Source organism: Oncorhynchus masou, chromosome 18 (genome assembly GCF_036934945.1).
Source record: "Oncorhynchus masou masou isolate Uvic2021 chromosome 18, UVic_Omas_1.1, whole genome shotgun sequence".
In the NCBI taxonomy this organism is placed as follows: domain Eukaryota; kingdom Metazoa; phylum Chordata; class Actinopteri; order Salmoniformes; family Salmonidae; genus Oncorhynchus; species Oncorhynchus masou.
The window spans coordinates 48,501,609-48,522,864 of record NC_088229.1 but is presented as its reverse complement, the minus strand read 5'-3'; the positions used below and the strand labels follow the sequence as shown (position 1 = coordinate 48,522,864).

Below are 21,256 nucleotides of genomic sequence, written 5' to 3'. Positions count from 1 at the left end.
GAAAACAAAACATATTTTACATAGGTTTAAAGATGAACTTCTTGTTATACCAACCACAGTGTCATATTTATAAAATGCTTTTCGGCGAAAGCATACCTAGCCCAGAACATACCTAGCCCAGAACATAGCCCAGTTGACAAATTATTACAAACAGTAACCAGCCAAGTTACAAAACTCAGAAATAGAGATAAAATTAATCCCTTACCTTTGATGATCTTCATATGGTGGCAATCAGAAGACATTCATTTACTCAATAAATGTTCCTTTTGTTCGATGAAGTCTCTTTATTTCCAAAAACCTCAGTTTTGTTAGCCCGTTTTCTTCAGTAATCCACAGGCTCAAACTCAGTCAAAACAATCAGACAAAATCGAAATTGTATCTGTAAAGTTCATAGAAACATGTCAAACGATGTTTATATTCAATCCTCAGGTAGTTTTTTTAGCCTAAATGATCTATAATATTTCAACCGGACAATAACGTCGTCAATATAAAAGGTAAACAAGAAATGCACATGCGCCTGAAAAAACTCTGCGTCACGTTAGGGTTCACTCGTTCAGACTGGTCTTACTCCTTCATTTATAAGAATACAAGCCTGAAACGATTTCTAAAGACTGTTGATATCTAGTGGAAGGCATAGGAACAGCAAATGGAGTCCTAAGTCAATGGATACTGTAATGGCATTGAATAGAAAACTACAAAACCAAAAAAATAACTACTTCCTGAATGGATTTTTCGCAGGTTTTCACCGGCTAAATCAGTTCTGTTATACTCACAGGCACTATTTAACAGTTTTGGAAACTTTATTGTTTTATATTCAAATCTACCAGTTATATGCATATCATATCTTCTGGGCCCGAGGAGCAGGCCGTTTAATTTGGGCGTGCTTTTCATCCAAAATTCCGAATGCTGCCCCCTACCCTAGAGAGGTTAACAAAGTATAGTTTTGGCAAGTCGGTTAGGACATCTACTTTGTGCATGACAAGTAATTTTTCCAACAATTGTTTACTGATAGATTATTTTACTGTCTCACTATTCCAGTGGGTCACAATTTGAGATTCTTCAAAGTAGCCACGCTTTGCCTTGATGACAGCTTTGCACACTCTTGGCATTATCTTAAGCAGCTTCACCTGGAATGGTTTTCCAACAGTCTTGAAGGAGTGCCATCACACGTTCCAGCCCATGATGGCACCAGCAGACCAGTCAATAAGAGGATTGTATCGCTGGAGCCAAGAGAATCCCAATACCACGGGAACCTGAGGAGACTTAGAGCAGGAATTGGATTGTCTCTCTGTGGTTCCTTGACACCTGTAGGTTGATGGGGGTGGTATTGTGGATGACCCTGTCTATAATGCCCGTCCATTGCTCTAACATCCATGGGAATGGAGAGAGGTTGAGTGGGGATGCCCAGCTCGGACAACAGGGTAGCGTCCATAAAGCTCTCATTGGCCCCAGAGTCGATGAGTACCCGGAGAGATTTAGATTGGTTCCCCCACAGCAAAATGGCATGAAAAGGGGTGTGAGTAAGGGGAGAGGAAAAGTTCTCCGTATGGCCCACCAGAGTACTCGCTCCTACCGGTGAGCCTGGTCTTTTAGTGGACAGGTGGAGAAGAAATTACAAGTAGTCCCGCAATACAGGCAGCCTAACTCTGCCTAGTTGCATTGGCTCGGGAAGAGGTGAATCGGCAGACTTCTGAGACTCTCGACGGAACTCGGGTAGCCCCGGATTCTCTCGGCAACGGCTCCTTCGAGGACTTCCGGGATGCCTCGGAGGTGAGGTTGAATCCTTGGGCGGGCAAAATCAAATCTCCTCTTCTTCGTAGTTTCCGGGCTGCAAGCTCATTCTTTACTTCCTCTGAAACTCCGTGCAGGAGCATGTCGAACAGCGCTTCCGGGTTCCAGGCATGTGCGGAAATCCACTGCATTGTCTGCCACACTGCAGGAGTCTTGCCGAAGCTGGAGTAACTTCTGGGCAGCCTCTGTCCCGGACAATGGAGCATCAAACTTTATTTACCTCCGCCACAAACTCCTCCAGACATAAGCATTCGACCAACTGTTGTTCCCATAGTGCCGAAGGCCAGGCGAGAGCACTCGCGGACATTAGCGTGATGAAGTACGCTATCTTAGAGCAGGGGAAGGAGGAGGGCTGCAGCTCAATGATGTCTGCTGGGTTAGTCAAGGTCAGTTCGTACTATTACGTTCTAGGGAAGACCCAGATGCAGACGGTGTCGAAGTAACATAAGTTTATTACTAGAACAGCGGGCCGTCAAAACGACAGGTCAAGGGCAGGCGGAGGTCGGTAGTCCAGATCAGAGTCCAAAGGGTACAGAACGGCAGGCAGGCTCAGGGTCAGGGCAGGCAGAAGTTAATATACTGCCCCCTACCCAAGAGAGATTAAGCACATTTTTACTCTTGAACTGATTTAGGCTTGCCATATCAAAACAGCTTCTCATTTATTTTAATTTTTTACATTTCTAAAAACATAATTCCACTTTGACATTATGGGGTATTGTGTGTAGATCAGTTACACAACACCTCAATTTAATCCATTTTAAATTCAGGCTGTAACACAACAAAAAGTGGAATGTGTTTATACTTTCTGATGGCACTGTAGATAATGAATGGCCTACAAAACAGAAAGACAAAATGGTTTTAAAATAATCTTACAAAACTTCAATATAGGAGCGGGACAATTTGAAGGCAGGCACAAATAAATGTGTTATCAATATTTATATACAGTCAAAGTTGGAACCTAAACTACAGCCTATCATATTTAGGAAGTTAATCTCTACGGAAAGACCATTGCGCGTGCTTCTCATCCATTCATACAGCATACAGGTTTCGTTGAGACCAAACACAGGCACATTTGATCTCCCACACACAACACAATAGAGAAGAGCTAGGTTACAGAACTTGAAGCAAAATTATCCTTTGAGAGTTTGTAAATATTGCGACAAAGAGCTGTTTTTAATACAATAGATAAGAAAGACAACTGTTCTAAATAATCTGTGGGACCCAAAAATATTTTAATCCCAAAGTTATCTGTCTGACCACTCGCTCCCACCCACAGCATGAAAAATGCTGACCACACCACCAGCAGCTCTCTAACTGGAGGTTCCCAGGCCATCAGTGAATGCAGTGCTTCTATCGAGGCTCTGCACTAGTTTGTGCCTCCTCTCTTGTTCCTTCACTTCCATAGCCACTTCTCCAAACAGACCAAGGGATGGAGAGACACTGAAATAGAGGGATAGCAACAAAGTGCTTGACATCTCCATTGCAGACCCCCAGTAGCATTCATCTGATTCCCACTGTAGAGCACATCCTCCTTTAGTATGCATGGCTGTCTTTTCATTACACGCTGAGAGCCTAGCCTGGTTGAAAACAACAAGAACCACAAAAACAACCAACCACAACACAGCATGAGCCATAGACAATGGGTAATGGTGATGATGACGATAATCACCAATCCATCAGTCTTAATAATACTATGTTCTAGTCTTGGATAAATAAGACTTATTTCAGAAGGCCTAATAAAAAGGTAGGGGCAGAACTAATGTTAATCATCATCATGATTATCATCTGCCCCTACCTTTCTATTACCCATTCTAAAATAATTTCTCCTACACTGAAACTTCAGTATGCATGAATGTATGTGACCCTGCTTGTCACTTGCTATCCATGCTGCAGTGTTTAATGACATGCAGCAATAAACTGTCTTTATCTGCAACCCAGTTTATTTGCTAACTGCTATAAACGTATGACACTACCTCTGGGAATTCCCTATTGGTATTCCCAGATCTAATGAGATTCTTGGGAATACCAGGAACCTGGAAGAGTGCATGAATTAAAAGATGCTGAGTGGCCAAGAAATATTGGTCATGAAATGCCCTATGTCTGTCTGTGTATAGATATTTCAATGTTACCTTTTTGACCTTGACCTATTGACCTGTGTGTATGTGTCCTCCTCAGGGTCGTCTCCCGGTGAAGTGGATGGCTCCAGAGGCGCTGTTTGACCGTGTGTACACTCACCAGAGTGATGTGTAAGTACTGTACCTTGATTTTACTCTCTTACACACACAATTCGCTTACTGTTTTAGAAAGAGCAACTCAGCCTCGACTGTGTTCATTTTTCACCCAACGTAAGAAAACCTGTTAAAACCCAGCCGTTTTAAAAAGTTTTCCATTGTGTGCCCAAATGAACACGACCCTGGCCTATACACTGGCTGAAGCTTTCTGATGCAAATGTTGCAGTGAGACTGAGGGGGTAAGAGGTTGGGATGGTGGTGGAGGAATGGGTACAGGAGTTTAGTGAGGTGATTTGGTGGTGGCGGAGTTAGGGGTGCAGGGGGATTTGTTTGGGGGGTGGGGTGTGTACTGGCCGGTCTGTGGCGAAAGGGAACGTTTCACACGGCCTGATGCTGTTACTAATCTGCCCGTCTTCAAAGCCTCTGGAAGGGGCCAGAGCCCACCTCCCCCTGCCCTGCACTCCAATTCAATTGTATTTATAAAGCCCTTATTACATCAGCAGATGTCACAAAGTGCTCATAATGAAACCCCAAAGAGCAAGTAATGAGAATATCAGGGGGATATGCAAAAATCACATTTCCAATTCAAATCAAATGCATGTTATTGGTCACATACACTTATTTTGCAGATGTTATCACAGGTGCAGCAAAATGCTTATGTTTCTAGCTGCAACAGTGCAGTAATACCTAACAATTAAAATCAATGCACACAATTAATGCTTGACATTCAGGTACATTTGCCAATGGCACACCGAGACATTGCCAACTGAAAGTTACTGTCCCGTATGAAAATAATTCTGTCCTGGGTCAAGATCTGGCAGAAAAGCAGATGATGCACATGTAATTTCAATAGCAGGTGATTTTATCTTTAATATGGGCTGCAAGTAGCCTACAGCATTCATGCAGACATTTTTATTTAACCTTTATTTAACTGGGCAAGTCAGTTAAGAACAAATTTTTCAATGATGGCCTAGGAACAGGGGGTTAACTGCCTGTTCAGGGGCAGAACGACAGATTTGTACCTTTGTCAGCTCGGGGGTTTGAACTTGAAAATTCCAGTTACTAGTCCAACACTCTAACCACTAGGCTACCCTGCCCTGCTACATTGACAAGTCCATCAGTCTTAACAATACTATGTTCTAGTCTTGGATAAATTAGACTTATTTCAGAAGGCCTAATAAAAAGGTAGGGGCAGAACTAATGTTAATCATTTGCCCCTACCTTTCTATTACCCATTCTAAAATAATTTCTCATACACTGCAACTTCAGTATGCATGAATGTATTTGACCCTGCTTGTCACTTGCTATCCATGCTGCAGTGTTTAATGACATGCAGCAATAAACTGTCTTTATCTGCAACCCAGTTTATTTGCTAACTGCTATAAACGTATGACACTACCTCTGGGAATTCCCTATTGGTATTCCTAGATCTAATGAGATTCTTGGGAATACCAGGAACCTGGAAGAGTGCATGAATTAAAAGATGCTGAGTGGCCAAGAAATATTGGTCATGAAATACCCTATGTCTGTCTGTGTATAGATATTTCAATGTTACCTTTTTGACCTTGACCTATTGACCTCCCCCTGCCCTGCACTCCAATTCAATTTTATTTATAATGCCCTTTGGCAAGTCAAATTCAAGGACCTTCAGGGACTTTTTCCAGTACTTAATTGTAATTTTCATGGACCTACATTTTATATTGAATTGTTGTAATAGCCTTTAGAAAAAAATCTCCCCTCAAAATGTTTGCAAAAAAGTATGCATTACCACATAGAGAATAATGTATGTTTAATTAAGCCTTTCCAATGGCATTATGCGTTGACATTACAAAAACAAATGATATTGGAACATCTTTCTTAACACTTTCCTACCCCTACCGCTGTCTGTCTTCAGTGAGCTGCTTCACGCAACACTCTCAAGCTAGGCTATGTGTGCGGGGTCCGTGTGATAAATAATCGACATATGAACTAACAGCTTCAGGAATTCATTGGTTTCTTTATTAAATTATATAGCCTAAATTATTTAAAAAAATATTTTAATGTGTTTGTATCCGGGGCACTGTCCTCAGATAATCGCATGGTGTGCTTTTGCAGTAAAGCCTTTTTCAAATCTGACACAGCGGCTGGATTAACAAGAAGTTACACCTTATTTTGATGTATAACACATATTTTCAAGAATGTTAAATATATGAATTTACTATTTTTGAATTTCGCGCACTGCAATTTCACCAGATGTTGGCCAGGTGGAACACTACCGTCCAACCAGAAACCGTGGATTGATGGCAGCATTCGCGCAAAACTGAAAGAGCGAACCCCTGCTTTTAATCAGGGCAAGGCGACCGGAAACATGACCAAATACAAACAGTGTAGCTATTCCCTCCAAGGCAATCAAACAAGCTAAGCGTCAGTATAGAGACAAAGTAGAGTCGCAATTCAATGGCTCAGACACGAGAGGTATGTGGTAGGGTCTACAATCTACAGTCAATCACGGACTACAAAACCCATCATGAAGTGCTTTGAGAGATTAGTCAAGGATCATATCACCTCCACCCTACCTGGCACCCTAGACCCACTCCAATTTGCTTACCGCACCAATAGGTCCATAGACGACATTTAACATTTACATTTAAGTCATTTAGCAGACGCTCTTATCCAGAGCGACTTACAAATTGGTACGACGCAATCGCAATCACACTGCACACTGCCCTAACCCATCTGGACAACAGGAATACCTATGTAAGAATGCTGTTCATTGACTACAGCTCAGCATTTGACACCATAGTACCCTCCAAACTCGTCATTAAGCTCGAGCTCCTGGGTCTCGACCCCTCCCTGTGCAACTGGTCCTGGACTTTCTGACGGGTGGTGAGGGTAGGAAACAACATCTCCACCCGCTGATCCTCAACACTGAGGCCCTACAAGGGTGCGTTCTCAGCCCTTTCCTGTACTCCCTGTTCACCCATGACTGCGTGGTCATGCACGCCTCCAACTCAATTATCAAGTTTCCAGATGACACTACAGTGGTAGGCTTGATTACCAACAACGACGAGACGGCCTACAGGGAGGAGGTGAGTGCCCTCGGAGTGTGGTGTCAGGAAAATAACCTCACACTCAACGTCAACAAAACAAAGGAGATGATCGTGGACTTCAGGAAACAGCAGAGGGAGCACCCCACTATCCACATCAACGGAAGTAGTGGAGAAGGTGGAAGGTTTCAAGTTCCTTGGAGTACACATCGCGGCCAAACTGAAATGGTCCACCGACACAGACAGCGTGGTGAAGAAGGCGCAACAAAAAACACTCTCAAACTTTTACAGATGCACAATCGAGAGCATCCTGTCGGGCTGTATCACCTCCTGGTACGGCAACTGCTCTGCCCACAACCGTAAGGCTCTCCAGAGGGTAGTGAGGTCTGCACAACGCATCACCGGGGGTAAACTACTTGCCCTCCAGGACATCTACACTATCCGATGTCACAGGAAGGCCAAAAAGATAATCAAGGACAACAACCACCCGAGCCACTGCCTGTTCACCCCACTATCATCCAAAAGGCGAGGTCAGTACAGGGTCATCAAAGCTGGGACCGAGAGACTGAAAAACAGCTTCTTTCAAGGCCATCGGATTGTTAAACAGCCATCACTAACATTGAGTGGTTGCAGCCAACATACTGACTCAAATCTCTACTGTACCCTATACTGCATCTTGCCTATGTCTTTCGGCCATCGCTCATCCATATATTTATATGTACATATTCTTACTCATTCCTTTATACTTGTGTGTAAAGGGTAGTTGTCAGAATTGTTAGATCACTTGTTAGATATTACTGCGTGGTCGGAACTAGAAGCACAAGCATTTCGCTACGCTACCATTAACATCTGCTAACCATGTGTATGTGACCAATAAAATTGGATTTGACTTGATTATAGTTTTGCCAAGTCGGTTAGGACATCTATGTTGTGCATGACACAAGTAATTTTCACAACAATTGTTTATAGACAGATTATTTCACTTATAATTCACAATCCCAGTGGGTCAGAAGTTGACATACCCTAAGTTGACTGTGCCTTTAAACAGCTTTGAATATTTCAGAAAATTATGTCATAGATTTAGAAGCTCCTGATAAGCTAATTGACATCATTTGAGTCAATTGGAGGTGTACCTGTGGATGTATTTCAAGGCCTACTTTCAAACTCCGTGCCTCTTTGCTTGACATCATGGGAAAATCTAAAGAAATCTGCCAAGACCTAAGAAATATAATTGTAGACCTCCACAAGTCTGGTTCATCCTTGAGAGAAATTTCCAAACACCTGAAGGTACCACATTCATCTGTACAAACAATAGTACATGAGTATAAACACCATGTGACCACGCAGCCATCATACCACTTAGGAAGGAGACGCGTTCTGTCTCCTAGAGATGAATGTACTTTGGTGTGAAAAGTGCAAATCAATCCCAGAACAACAGCAAAGGACCTTGTGAAGATGCTGGAGGAAACAGGTACAAAGTATCTATATCAACAGTAAAACTAATCCTATAGATATAACCTGAATGGCCGCAAGCAAGTTAGAAGCCACAACTCCAAAAGCGCCATAAAAAAGCTAGACAACGGTTTGCAACTGCACATGGGGACAAAGATCGTACTTTTTGGAGAAATGTCCTCTGGTCTGATGAAATAAAAATAGAACTGTTTGGCCATAATGACCATTGTTATGTTTGGAGGAAAAGGGGGAGCTGAAGAACACCATCCCAACCGTGACGCACGAGGGTGGCAGCATCATGTTGTGGGGGTGCTTTGCTGCAGGAGGGACTGGTACACTTCAAAATAGATGACATGATGAGGAAGCAAAATGATGTGGATATATTGAAGCAACATCTCAAGACATCAGTCAGGAAGGTAAAGCTTGGTCACAAATGTGTCTTCCAAATGGACAATAACCCCAAGCATACTTCCAAAATTGTGGCAAAATGGCTTTACCTCTCTAGGGTAGGTGAGATGGTAGCATCCCACCTCTTCAACAGACAGTGAAAATGCAGGGCGCCAAATTTAAAACAGAACTCCCATAATTAAAATTCCTCAAACATACATGTATTTTAAACCATTTTAAATGTCCGATATCACAGTGTCCGATATCAAAAAGGCTTTACAACGAAAGCAAACCAAACGATTATGTTAGGTGTGTGCCTATTCACAGAAAGCACAGCCATTTTTCCAGCCAAAGAGAGGATTTACAAAAAGCAGAAATTTAGATAAAATTAACCACTAACCTTTGATAATCTTCATCGGATGATACTCATAACCTCAGATTTCCCACTTCCTGGTTGAATTTTTTTCTCAGGTTTTTGCCTGCCATATGAGTTCTGTTATACTCACAGACATCATTCAACCAGTTTTAGAAACTTCAGTGGTTTATATCCAAGTCTACTAATAATATGCATATTCTAGCTTTTATGGCTTTGTAGCAGGCCATTTACTCTGGGCATGCAGGGTAGCCAAGTGGTTAGAGTGTTGGACTAGTTTACCAAAAGGTTGCAAGTTCAAATCCCCGAGCTGACAAGGTACAAATCTGTCGTTCTGCCCCTGAACAGGCAGTTAACCCACTGTTCCTAGGCCGTCATTGAAAATAAGAATTTGTTCTTAACTGACTTGCCTAGTAAAATAAAGGTAAAATTAAAAAATAAAATGTTAGGGTGAACATTTATAGAGAATGGTTAGCAGAATCAATTGATTCCATTAATTACAGAATCAATGGGATGATATAGTTACCCTTCAACCCTTTGTTTCTCTGAGCAGTAGCAGTTGAAATTGTGTAAAAAAAAAAAAAAGGTGATACTTCATTGCCATCAATTGTTATCACTTGTATGTATGTATGTATGTATGTATGTATGTATGTATGTATGTATGTATGTATGTATGTATGTATGTATGTATGTATCAATGGATGCATAACATGATAATAGTAATGAAAGCATTAATGTTGAATATGTGTGTTTGTGTTTTTCTTCCCAGCTGGTCATTTGGGGTGCTGATGTGGGAGATCTTCACCCTGGGGGGTTCTCCGTACCCTGGTATCCCCGTAGAGGAGCTCTTCAAGCTGTTGAAAGAGGGCCATCGTATGGACAAGCCTGGCAACTGCACCAATGAGCTGTATAATACTATTTGATTCACTTTATCTCATATACACACACACACACACACACACACATATATATGCAGGCAGACACACACACTCACAAATGTGCACACTCACACACACACACACACACACACACACACAATTGTGCACACACACACAAACCCTCCTGGGGTCCTCACCCTCCATCAGAACCATGATCCTACACAGCTGGCCTGGGCCTGTATCAATGTTGTCATTCACAATGGGCCCATTCCAGTTACACAGCACATAATGTCACTGCCTGCACCGGTATTGTCAGGCCTAATGGTCTCACGCTGTACTGGAAACAGTGAAATCTACAGTGGAGACAGACAGACCTAGGATAGGATTGGTATTGGCGTGCATTTGTCTTAAACGGAGAGTGCAGAGAGGAGTGGGCAGAGAAATAGAACCAGCATAGCTCTGTGTTTGGATTGACTGGTTCATACCTTGACACCTAGGCTCAGATACATTAGTCTTTATCATCTCACCCACTTTTGACAGGCAATTGGACAATGATTTTAGAAATGTGCATCAGTCTGTTGAATGGGTGGCATGGCATGTGTTTTGGAAAGAAAAACAATGAAGTACTTTTACTAACCGTTCATACTCCTTGTTTCTCTCTCTCTTCTCTCTCTCTCAGGTACATGATGATGAAAGACTGTTGGCATGCCATCTCCTCCCACCGGCCCACCTTCAAGCAGCTGGTGGAGGATCTAGATCGCATCCTCACCCTGGCCACGAATGAGGTGAGGGCACAAACCAGAGTCATTCCGCTTCACCTTTTCATATCTAGAATCCGGAGCCAGAGCAATTCACTTTCCTCCAGAGTTGGGGTCAATTCCCTTTCAATTCAGGAAGTAAACTTTTTTTCTGTTGAAAAGCATTGAGTAAACATGGAATTGGAATTTCAGTTTGCTTTCTGAATTGACTGAATTTAAAAGGAGTTGACCACTACCCTGCTGACCTTGCATTCTTGGAAGTGCTTGGTCAATGAGAATTATGATGTAAAAGCAAGTCAGGCTTCTCTCCTAAAAGCTTGGAAAAAGGTGCACACTATACAGGCTCACGGACACTCCAATTGCCAGGGCAAGCAAAGTTGATCAACACTTTTTTTTAACCAAGAATGTTGAAAAGCATTAGATGGATCCTGCGTTGGCTGACATATGACCTTAACAATGACCAGAAAATGGCTGCTTGATTCAAACCAGGCCCCAGAGCTGTGGCCATGGCCCACTGATGTTGCCAAATCATCAAAAGATACTCCTCGCCTCAGAATAATGGCTTGTGTTTCTTTCCGTTCCCCTCCTGTTGTGTGTGATATCCATGCGCGGGGCTGAAGAGGGGCTGTGGATGGAAATATGTCAGGGCTCGTCTGGCTTCAGACTGGGCCGCCATAGATTATGCCAAAAGCTCCAACTTCAGTGTTTCAGTGTTTGAACTTTTGAAATGTAATAAAGCGCCTTCCTTTTTTTTAAACCGCTCTTTAGTAATGTGAGACGCCTTGTGTTGAGCTGAGAAATGGAAGCCAGCATTCGTTTTTATAAGAATGCTCAAACACCAACAACGCTTCTCTTCTTCCTCCCCACTCACTCAACTATTTCTTAACCTCACAACTATTCCAATAACTGACACAAAAGACAAGAGAAAAAGGAGAGAGGAGGGTGCAGGGATGAAGATGAAAAGAGCAAAAACAACTGCAAAATGCTTGTTCAAGTTTTTTTTACAACTAACATTAGAGATTCTCCAGTACTTTTGTGCCAATTTTTTTGAAAATAAACTTAAGGGCCAAAAATGATCCCCGAAAATGGTTACTATGTCACATATGTGCAGATATATGCACCATGTCATTGCTCTCTCTTCTCACTCTGCTGTGTGTGCATCTTGCTAGCTGCCACTCAAATGGCCAGGAGCTGAAGCTCATTGGCTAGAACTCGAATTGCAAGGGGGCTGGCACACATGGGGGAAAATGTAGGGAAAATGGCACAGCACAGCTTCCAGAAAAACCCTTGCTTTCAAATGTTGTGGCTAATTGAGGTAAAACAGTCATTCTGATCATAGATTATGGATGTATGAACTACAGATTGGCACATCCAGCTCAAAGCAGGAGGTTTAAAAAATACTTAGTAGTTGCCAAAGTTCCGGAGCATATCTTTAATAACAAAATGTATGTTTATCTTTTCCTTGGCTTTTGGGATATTCTTTTTCAGTCATTCTCCTACTGCGCTCAAAACCACGTTCCAATTTCAGATGTCAGGTTTGTTCTAATTGTGCTGGGTAGTGCCGTGAAGCAGAGCGGTATAGATGAAGCCCAGGGTTGGGTATCCCTCGCACAGTCTCTCTCTCTCTCGCTCTCTGGTCTCCCTCACACTCTCTCTGCCCCCCCCCCCCCTTCTCAGTTTGAACACTCTCTGGTCTCTTATCATTTTTCTCTCTCTCTCGCTGTCTCTGGTCTTTTCCCTCTCCGGTTTCTCTTTCTCTCTGGACTCCACACCCTCTCTCTACTTCTCTCTCCCCCTTTCTCACTGGTCTCTCTTTTCTCTCTCTGGTCTTCCCCCTCTCTTTCTCGTTCACTTTCGCTCGCTCTCTCTGTCTGGGTGTTCTTCCTCGCCCGCCCAGACACATTGAACCATTTTATACTGAGACTAACAGCAACCAGGTCAGCATTGCTCTATGTGAACTGTGCTGGACAGTTCCCCTCTCTCTAGCCCACACCCCATTTATGAAGTATTATTCATCCACATATTTTCATATGGATCCGGTATCAAATCGTTTGCTCTCCTGGAGCCAACATTTTTCATAAATCCGTCCTGCGTGATTTGGGAATAGTTTATATTTTGCATAAATAAAATAATGAAAATGATACTCTCCACATGTCCATCACTGTCCTCCTGAAACTGTCTTCATGCCTGTCTCTATTTCAGTATTTTCCATTTGTCTCTCTCTCTCCGCTCTCTCACTCCTCTAAACCTGTGAGTGTAATAGTTCTACCTTCTCACCCTGTCTGTGTATAGGAGTATCTGGACCTGTGTGCCCCAGCCGAGCAGTATTCTCCCAGCTTCCAGGACACACACAGCTCCTGTTCCTCCGGTGACGACTCTGTGTTCTCCCATGACCCCCTGCCAGACCAGCCCTGCCTCCCTAAGTACCAGCACATCAATGGAGGCATCAAAACATGAGCCCTCCCCTCCTCAATCCCCCCCATCCAGCTCCAGCCTGACCCCCCCCCCCCCACACACACACACAAAGTGACACTTCCATAGAGAGAAAATTAGATATACCCCCACCATCAACCCCACAAACCTCCTGGCCCCCAACCCCCCTCTGGCTCCAAATGGACTAACGGACCCAGATGGGACTTGGCTGGTGGCAGTGCTGCTTTTAGAACTGAACACACACACACATTTGCACACACATTCATACACATGTTCAAGGTCTTAAGAAGAGGACCGGGACCCTTCATCAGTGTTCCTCTTGTCTGACTGAATGAATATCTGTTCCCAAGGGTCCACCTCCTCTCCTCTCTTGCTGTTTTATTTGTTCCGGTTGTTTTCTACTAGAGTTTGGAATTTACTAGTTTTGCGTTTCATGATTCCATTCCGTTGGCTGGCATTCCAAGACTTTTGCTTGTTCCCAGAGGGAAAATATGGACCGTAATGAATGAAAAAAACGAGGGACTCAAAAAGAGGACGACAAAATAGGAAACTGAAAGGACTGAAAGAAAGAATCAACTAACAAAAACAGATGAATAGGAGAAGAGCGCATACAGACAGACACTGCCTCTTCTTTATATTTTGTAATATTGTCTTGTTTCTTTATACTTTCTCTTGATAAGTCCACACACTTATTATTATTATGGAGAAAAATAATATACAGTATATAGGGCTGGGTATATTTGTAAATATATTCAAATATGTATAAATATATATTATATATTTACAGTGAATTATTTTTTGTATGGACTCCAGAATTATCCCCCCTCTCCCCTCCTCCCTCATTGGGTTTGAGACCGGTGTGTCATCACCCAGGTTATGTTTCTGTTCACTTGTGTTCTTTTAAACACAACACACACAAATATAGGCATGCACACACATATACGCACACACACAAAACACAGACACTCTCATTCAATGACACAGTGGAGTATTGGCTTTCAGGGAAAGAGGTAGCTTGTTAATTTATTGATTTTTTTTTTTTACGAAAAAAAAAAGATTAAAAAAAATAGAAATAGTAATAAAGATATGCTATTAATGATGCTGATATTAAATAATAAATAATCCATTATGTTTATGTTTAATTTAAAATTCTCTTTCAGAGGTAACAGAAACAAAATCTATTTTTAGTAGTGTACTGTACATTTTGTCTGCTAATCCCTTATGTAGATAATGCAGTTTCTATCCAGTCATTTTACTCTTAGGTTTGCATTCGAAATTATATGATGTCTGGATATTTATATATGATTGAAAAGAAAATGATTTTGGAACCACCCACTAGCAATCTGTAAGATTCCAAATTCACACCAGAGGGTTCACAGCTGAAAAACAAAGTATTAAATCATTCAAGTATTTTTTTTTCTACTGGACCAAGTTTAAGATGTTCTTTGCTAGTGTTCTTGACACATTTGCAAAATTAAAGATGGAAGTGTGTTGATTTCTATTTTGTGTAATCACACTATTCAGTCAAACGTTACTAGTTTCTGCTATCTTGTCATGTCCTTGAGAGAGAAAAGAGGTCTGAGAATGGCTATATTTATTATCAATTTAATTGATAATGGCTGTGTTCATATAGTTAATGTCACTGTATTCTTATAAGCAAAGAAATAACATTAATAGCAACATACAGCAAGACAATGGCATAAAAAAACTGAGAAAAAAAGTGACCAAATTAATTCAGCTTTCATTAAAATGTATGATAATTTTGCCTGCCAGTCTATAGGAGGCATGGGGGAATGATGTGTCTAGTTGTAGGGCCTGGAATGAAGTTAGGAAAATTGGCCAGAACAGGGTTCGCTGGAGGTGCACTGTTGAGGCCCTTTGCTCCTCTAGGAGCTAAAAGGATTAAGGGCTCGATTCAATCTATATCGCGGAAGATCTGTGGTTTGGCACGATTTAAACGTATAAATGCAATGTTCCTGCGTTCACAGAGACTACATTCACGGTACATGCTGCATATATCGCCTCAATTGGATTGAAACAAGCCCTAAATCAAGTCAAGTTGGAAGGCCAGCGATTAAGAGTAGACATTTACAATTACATTCTTTAGAGTAAATCTTAATTCCCTCACCCTTAGTAACCACGTGTTGACTTGTCTTGCTCTGAGAATCTCAGAGTGCACTGCACCCTCACCCCTGTGACTCGATGGCTCCTTCTTCCACTCGACGTGTTCTCTCATGCCCCTGTAACCTGAGAGGGCTTGGAGGGAAAAGTGGGGAAAAACATTTAGCTTTTTCCACCGAATAGAGGGAAACACTGAAAGGCCAAGAAGAGCCCTGTAGGATTGGAGGAGAGAAAAAGTGGCAGAGTTTAACCACAGCGCCGAACACCCTTCATTATGGGGTGTAGAGAAAGAGAGAAAGGCGGTGGTGTTGGCCGGCTATCCACACTGGCTTTAGCTCACTGTTATCAGCACCAAGGCTCAGCCGCTCTCCATTGTCCTGTGGGCTGGCTATACACAGTCCTGGAGAGGCCAGGGTGGGGTGAACTCACTCCAATGAGGAGGTTGCATATTGAGACTGGAGAGAGTTTAGAGTGCTCCCTATACACAAGTTCAATGCTACCCATAATGAAACATTTTTTCCCGAAGTTAGTGACTGAGATTGAAAGAAGTTGTTATTTTAAGACCACACACACAGATAAAGTATACAGACATTTCCTTGCAATGTATATACTACGCAGTTACTGTACCTTTAGTTTCTTCCCACAGCCTCTGCATGGAGCTCCATGAGTGGCAAACGAGACTAATGTACCTTTCAAAAAACACAATTCTAGAACTACATTATTTTATAATATTATTCGGAACATTCTGTGAATTTATTGATATCACATGTATTATTTTGGTGAGGTATTCATATATTGTTTTATTAAACTGCATCCCAGGGATGATTGCAAAATAGGACTTTCTGGTTTAGAGATTATCTTACATGCTGACCACCACACCCAGACAAAGTGTTGGCTATCCCATAGAGGGGGCTACAATGTTAACCTTGGCCAACATCTACGGAGACAAGGCGGCAGCCATTGGCAACCTATGGGCAATAAGGGTCCAATTCAGACTCAGGAAATGTATGCCTTTCCTACTCACTTGCCAGTAGTTGGTATTCAGACTAAACTTCATGCGACGAGCAATCCCGGATCCGGGATCTTATTTATAGCCTCAAGCTCATTAGCATAACGCAACGTTACCTATTCATGAAAATCGCAAATGAAATGAAATAAATATGCTAGCTCTCAAGCTTAGCCTTTTCTTAACAACACTGTCATCTCAGATTTTCAAAATATGCTTTTCAACCATAGCAAAACAAGCATTTGTGTAAGAGTATTGATAGCTAGCGTAGCATTTAGCGTAGCATTTAGCATAGCATTTAGCGGGCAACATTTTCACAAAAACCAGAAAAGCATCAGATGTTCATCAGATGTTCAGATGTTTTCAATGAGGAGACTCTCAGTTAGATAGCAAATGTTCAGTTTTTCCTGAAAGATTCTTTGTGTAGGAGAAATCACTCCGTTTTGTACATCACTTTTGGCTACCAAAAAAAAACGAAAATTCAGTCACCAAAACGCCAAACTTTTTTCCAAATTAACTCCATAATATCGACTGAAACATGGCAAACGTTGTTTAGAATCAATCCTCAAGGTGTTTTTCACATATCTCTTCATTGATATATCGTTCGTGGAAGTCCGCTTTCTTCTCTGAATTAAATGGAAAAATACTTGCAGCTGAGGTTTACGCACCAATTTCGACGCAGGACACCGGGCGGACACCTGGTAAATGTGGTCTCTTATGGTCAATCTTCCAATGATATGCCTACAAATACGTCACAATGCTGCAGACACCTTGGGGAAATGGCAGAAATTGTGGGCTCTCTCCTTGCGCATTCAAAGGAGAAATTGGAAAACAGCGCTTCAAAAATTGTGCTCATTTCCTGTTTGAAGTTTCATCTTGGTTTCGCCTGAAGCATCAGTTCTGTGGCACTCACAGATAATATCTTTGCAGTTTTGGAAACGTCAGAGTGTTTTCTTACCAAAGCTGTCAATTATATGCATAGTCGAGCATCTTTTCGTGACAAAATATCTTTTATATCCAAAAATGAAATACTGCCCCTAGAGTTCAAAGAGGTTAATGCAGGCGCATAATGCGGTCTTCAGATGTCACTACCTTGCACGCATTGGATACATTTAATTATACTGCTGAAATCCCTCCCACTTGCTGGCAAACAGACTTTGTCATGGAATTTTTATCATGGGTTATCAGGTCATTTATCGTTAGCCATCACTTTAAATACAGTTTAATTTGAATTTTGTCAGACTCAGTAGAATACATTGAGAGAATGGCTTCAGAATATAGGGGTCGATGAAAGAAAGTCATCTAAATAAACTCCCTTTTCAGTACCCTGTCTTTCAAAGATAATTTGTAAAAATCCAAATAACTTCACAGATCTTCATTGTAAAGGGGTTGAACACTGTTTCCCATGCCTGTTCAATGAACCATAAACAATTTGTGAACATGCACCAGTGGAACGGACGTTAAGACACTAACAGCTTACAGACGGTAGGCAATTAAGGTCACAGTTATGAACTGTGGATACTAAAGAGGTCTTTCTACTGACTGAAAAACCCCAAAGAAAGATGCTCAGGGTCTCTGCTCATGCCTTAAGCATGCTGCAAGGAGCCATGAGGACTGCAGGGCAATAAAATGCAATGTCCCTACTGAGGGACGTCTAAGATAGCGCTACAGGGAGACAGGATGGATAGCTGACCATCCTTGCAGTGGCAAACCACTTGTAACAACACCTGCACAGGATCAGTACATCCGAACATCACAGCGGGACAGGTACAGGATGGCAACAACAGCTGCCCAACTTAAACCAAGAACCCACAATCCCTCCATCAGTGCTGACTGCCCACAATAGGCTGAGAGAGGCTGGACTGAGGGCTTGTAGGCCTGTTGTAAGGCAGGTCCTCACCAGACACCACCAGCAACAACGTTGCCTATGGGCACAAACCCACCGTCGCTGGACCACACAGGACTGGCAAAAAGTGCTCTTCACTGATGAGTTGCGGTTTTGTCTCACCAGGAGTGATGGTCGGATTCACGTTTATCACCGAAGGAATGAGCATTACACGGAGGCCTGTCTCTGGAGTGGGATCGTTTTGGAGGTGGAGGGTCCGTCATGGTCTGGGGCGGTGTGTCACAGTATCTTCGAACTGAGCTTGTTGTCATTGCAAGCAATCTCAACGCTGTCAGAACCCCACTACGAATCCAGTCAGGCCATCCTGCACCTTCAACAGAGTTTGATCTTGGTCGGAACAGCCGACTTGTACCGCCTTTCAATGAAAAGGAGGTGGACGTATATTTTACTGAGTGGATTGACACATTCCTAAAATGGCCGTGAGACTTTTGGTCACTGCTCCTCCAAAGTGTTCTTGTGGGATAGGCTCAAAGTATATGCCGCTTTCATCTCTTGACCAGAGTCCAGATTATGACACTGCTGAAGCTGCTCTCAAATCGGGCTTAAGAGTCTGTAAGAAAATGATGCCGAAAAGTTAATCCATGCAATTTTTTTAAATGTATCTGTTATTTTACCAGGTACATTGACTGAGAACACATTCTCATTTACAGCAACGACCTGGGGAACAATTACAAGGGAGAGGAGGGGGGTGAATGAGACAAATGTAAACTGGGGAATATTAGATGACCGTGATGGTTTGAGAGCCAGATTGGGAATTTAGCCAGGACACCGGGGTTAACACCCCTACTCGTACGATAAGTGCCATGGGATCTTTAATGACCTCAGAGAGTCAGGACACTCGTTTAACGTCCCATCCGGAAGACGGCACCCTACACAGGGCAGTGTTCCCAATCACTGCCCTGGGGCATTGGGATATTTTTTAGACCAGAGGGAAGAGTGCCTCCTACTGTCCCTCCAACACCACTTCCAGCAGCATCTGGTCTCCTATCCAGGGACTGACCAGGACCAACCCTGTTTAGCTTTAGAAGCAAACCAGCAGTGGTATGCAGGGTGGGATGCTGCTGGCTTTTGTCACTTATAGATCAGAAAACTGCAATGCTCTACTTTCCGGCTACCTGGATAAAGCACTAAATAAACTTCAGTTAGTGCTAAACACGGCTGCTAGAATCTTGAACCAGAAAATGTGATCATATTGCTCCAGTGCTAGCCTCTCTACACTGGCTTCCTGTTAAGGCAAGGGCTGATTTCAAGGTTTTACTGCTAACCTACAAAGCATTACATGGGCTTGCTCCTACATATCACTCCGATTTGGTCCTGCTGTACATACCTACATGTGCGCTACGGTCACAAGACGCAGGCCTCCTTATTGTCCCTATAATATCTAAGCAAACAGCTGGAGGCAGGGCTTTCTCCTACAAAACTAAATTTTTATTGAATGGTCTGCCTGTCCATGTGAGAGACCAGACTCGGTCTCGACCTTTAAGTCTTCATTGAAGACTCATCGCTTTAGTAGGTCCTACGATTGAGTGTAGTCTGGCCCAGGGGTGTGACGGTGTACGGAAAGACCCTGGAGAGACAAACCGCCCTTGCTGTCTCTGCCTGGCCGGTTCCCATCACTCCACTGGGATTCTCTACATCTAACCCTACTACGGGGGCTGAGTCACTGGCTTACTGGTACTCTTACATGCCGTCCCTAGGAGGGGTGTGTCACTTGAGTGGGTTGAGTCACCTTTGTGGGCTATACTCAGCCCTGTCTCAGGGTAGTAAGTTGGTGCTTTGAAGATATCCCTCCAGTGGTGTGGGGGGCTGTGCTTTGGCAAGTGGGTGGGGTTGACCCAATGTGGGTCCTTTGAGCTTGCTGAGAGAGAGGTTGTTGCAGGGCAACACCTTAAACCACCATTGCAGGTTTATAATCTGGATTACATTGCCACATCAGAGCGCAGGAGAAAAACTAGGCTGTGTCATGTCAACATGTTGAAACCATACTTCACCCGCTACGATTTGGCGGCAAAGTCGGTGGAAACCGGTAGTGATGTTCTCCCTCTGGCCACTGCTGTCACCAATGGCTATAGTCTTCCTCAAGGGTACGAGGAAAACCCAATACACCCTGTGCCGGTTGAACGGTTGAGTACCTCGGAGATTCTAGAAAACCTTGATGACTTTTTTTGCACTTGTCTCCAGAGGAAAAAGGTGACATTGTTGCACTGCTTTTAGAATATCAGAAGACTCATGTAACGACTTTCCTCTGTTGAAGAAGGAGCGGACCAAAATACAGCGTGGTGGTTACTCATGTTTAATGATGGAAAAATGACTTGACATGAAAATACCGAAATGTACAAAAACAACAGACGGAAACGTGAAAAAACTATACAGCCTATCTAGTGAAACTAAACACAGAAACAGGAACAATCACCCAGAAACACTCAAAAAATATGGCTGCCTAAATATGGTTCCCAATCAGAGACAACGATAAACACCTGCCTCTGATTGAGAACCACTTCAGACAGCCATAGACTTATCTAGAACACCCCACTAAGCTACAATCCCAATACAAACACACCACATACAAAAACCAATGCCACAACCCTGGCCTGACCAAATAAACGAAGACAAACACAACATACTTCGACCAGGGCGTGACAGTGAGAAATCTGAGGTTGGTATATATTCAACCCATTCCCTATTGAAATCCCCTTGGGATATGAATGAAGATGCACTTCCTAGGGCTTCCACTATATGTCAACTGTCTATAGAAATTTGAATGAGGCTTCTACTGTGTTGTGGGACTAAATGAGAGGGGAATGAGTCAGACTACTGGCAGAGAGCCAGTTCCAGGTCACGCGCATACCGCATGACATCTTCCTGCATTCCGTTCCTCCTCAAGACACAAAGGA

General features: G+C 42.8%; 1 protein-coding gene across 7 annotated transcripts in view; it reads left to right on the top strand.

Moving 5' to 3' along the window:
- Positions 1-14,830, top strand: part of LOC135504727 (fibroblast growth factor receptor 2-like) — a 106,241-nt gene extending 91,411 nt beyond the window's left edge. For all 7 annotated transcript variants that reach the window (XM_064923542.1, XM_064923541.1, XM_064923543.1 and 4 more), the window contains 4 exons: positions 3,967-4,037; positions 10,030-10,167; positions 10,818-10,923; positions 13,189-14,830. In XM_064923542.1, the coding sequence (XP_064779614.1) occupies positions 3,967-4,037; positions 10,030-10,167; positions 10,818-10,923; positions 13,189-13,353 (480 nt within the window). In that variant the 3' untranslated portion in view covers positions 13,354-14,830. The remainder of the gene's footprint in view (positions 1-3,966; positions 4,038-10,029; positions 10,168-10,817; positions 10,924-13,188) is intronic.
- Positions 14,831-21,256: the final 6,426 nt, after the last annotated feature.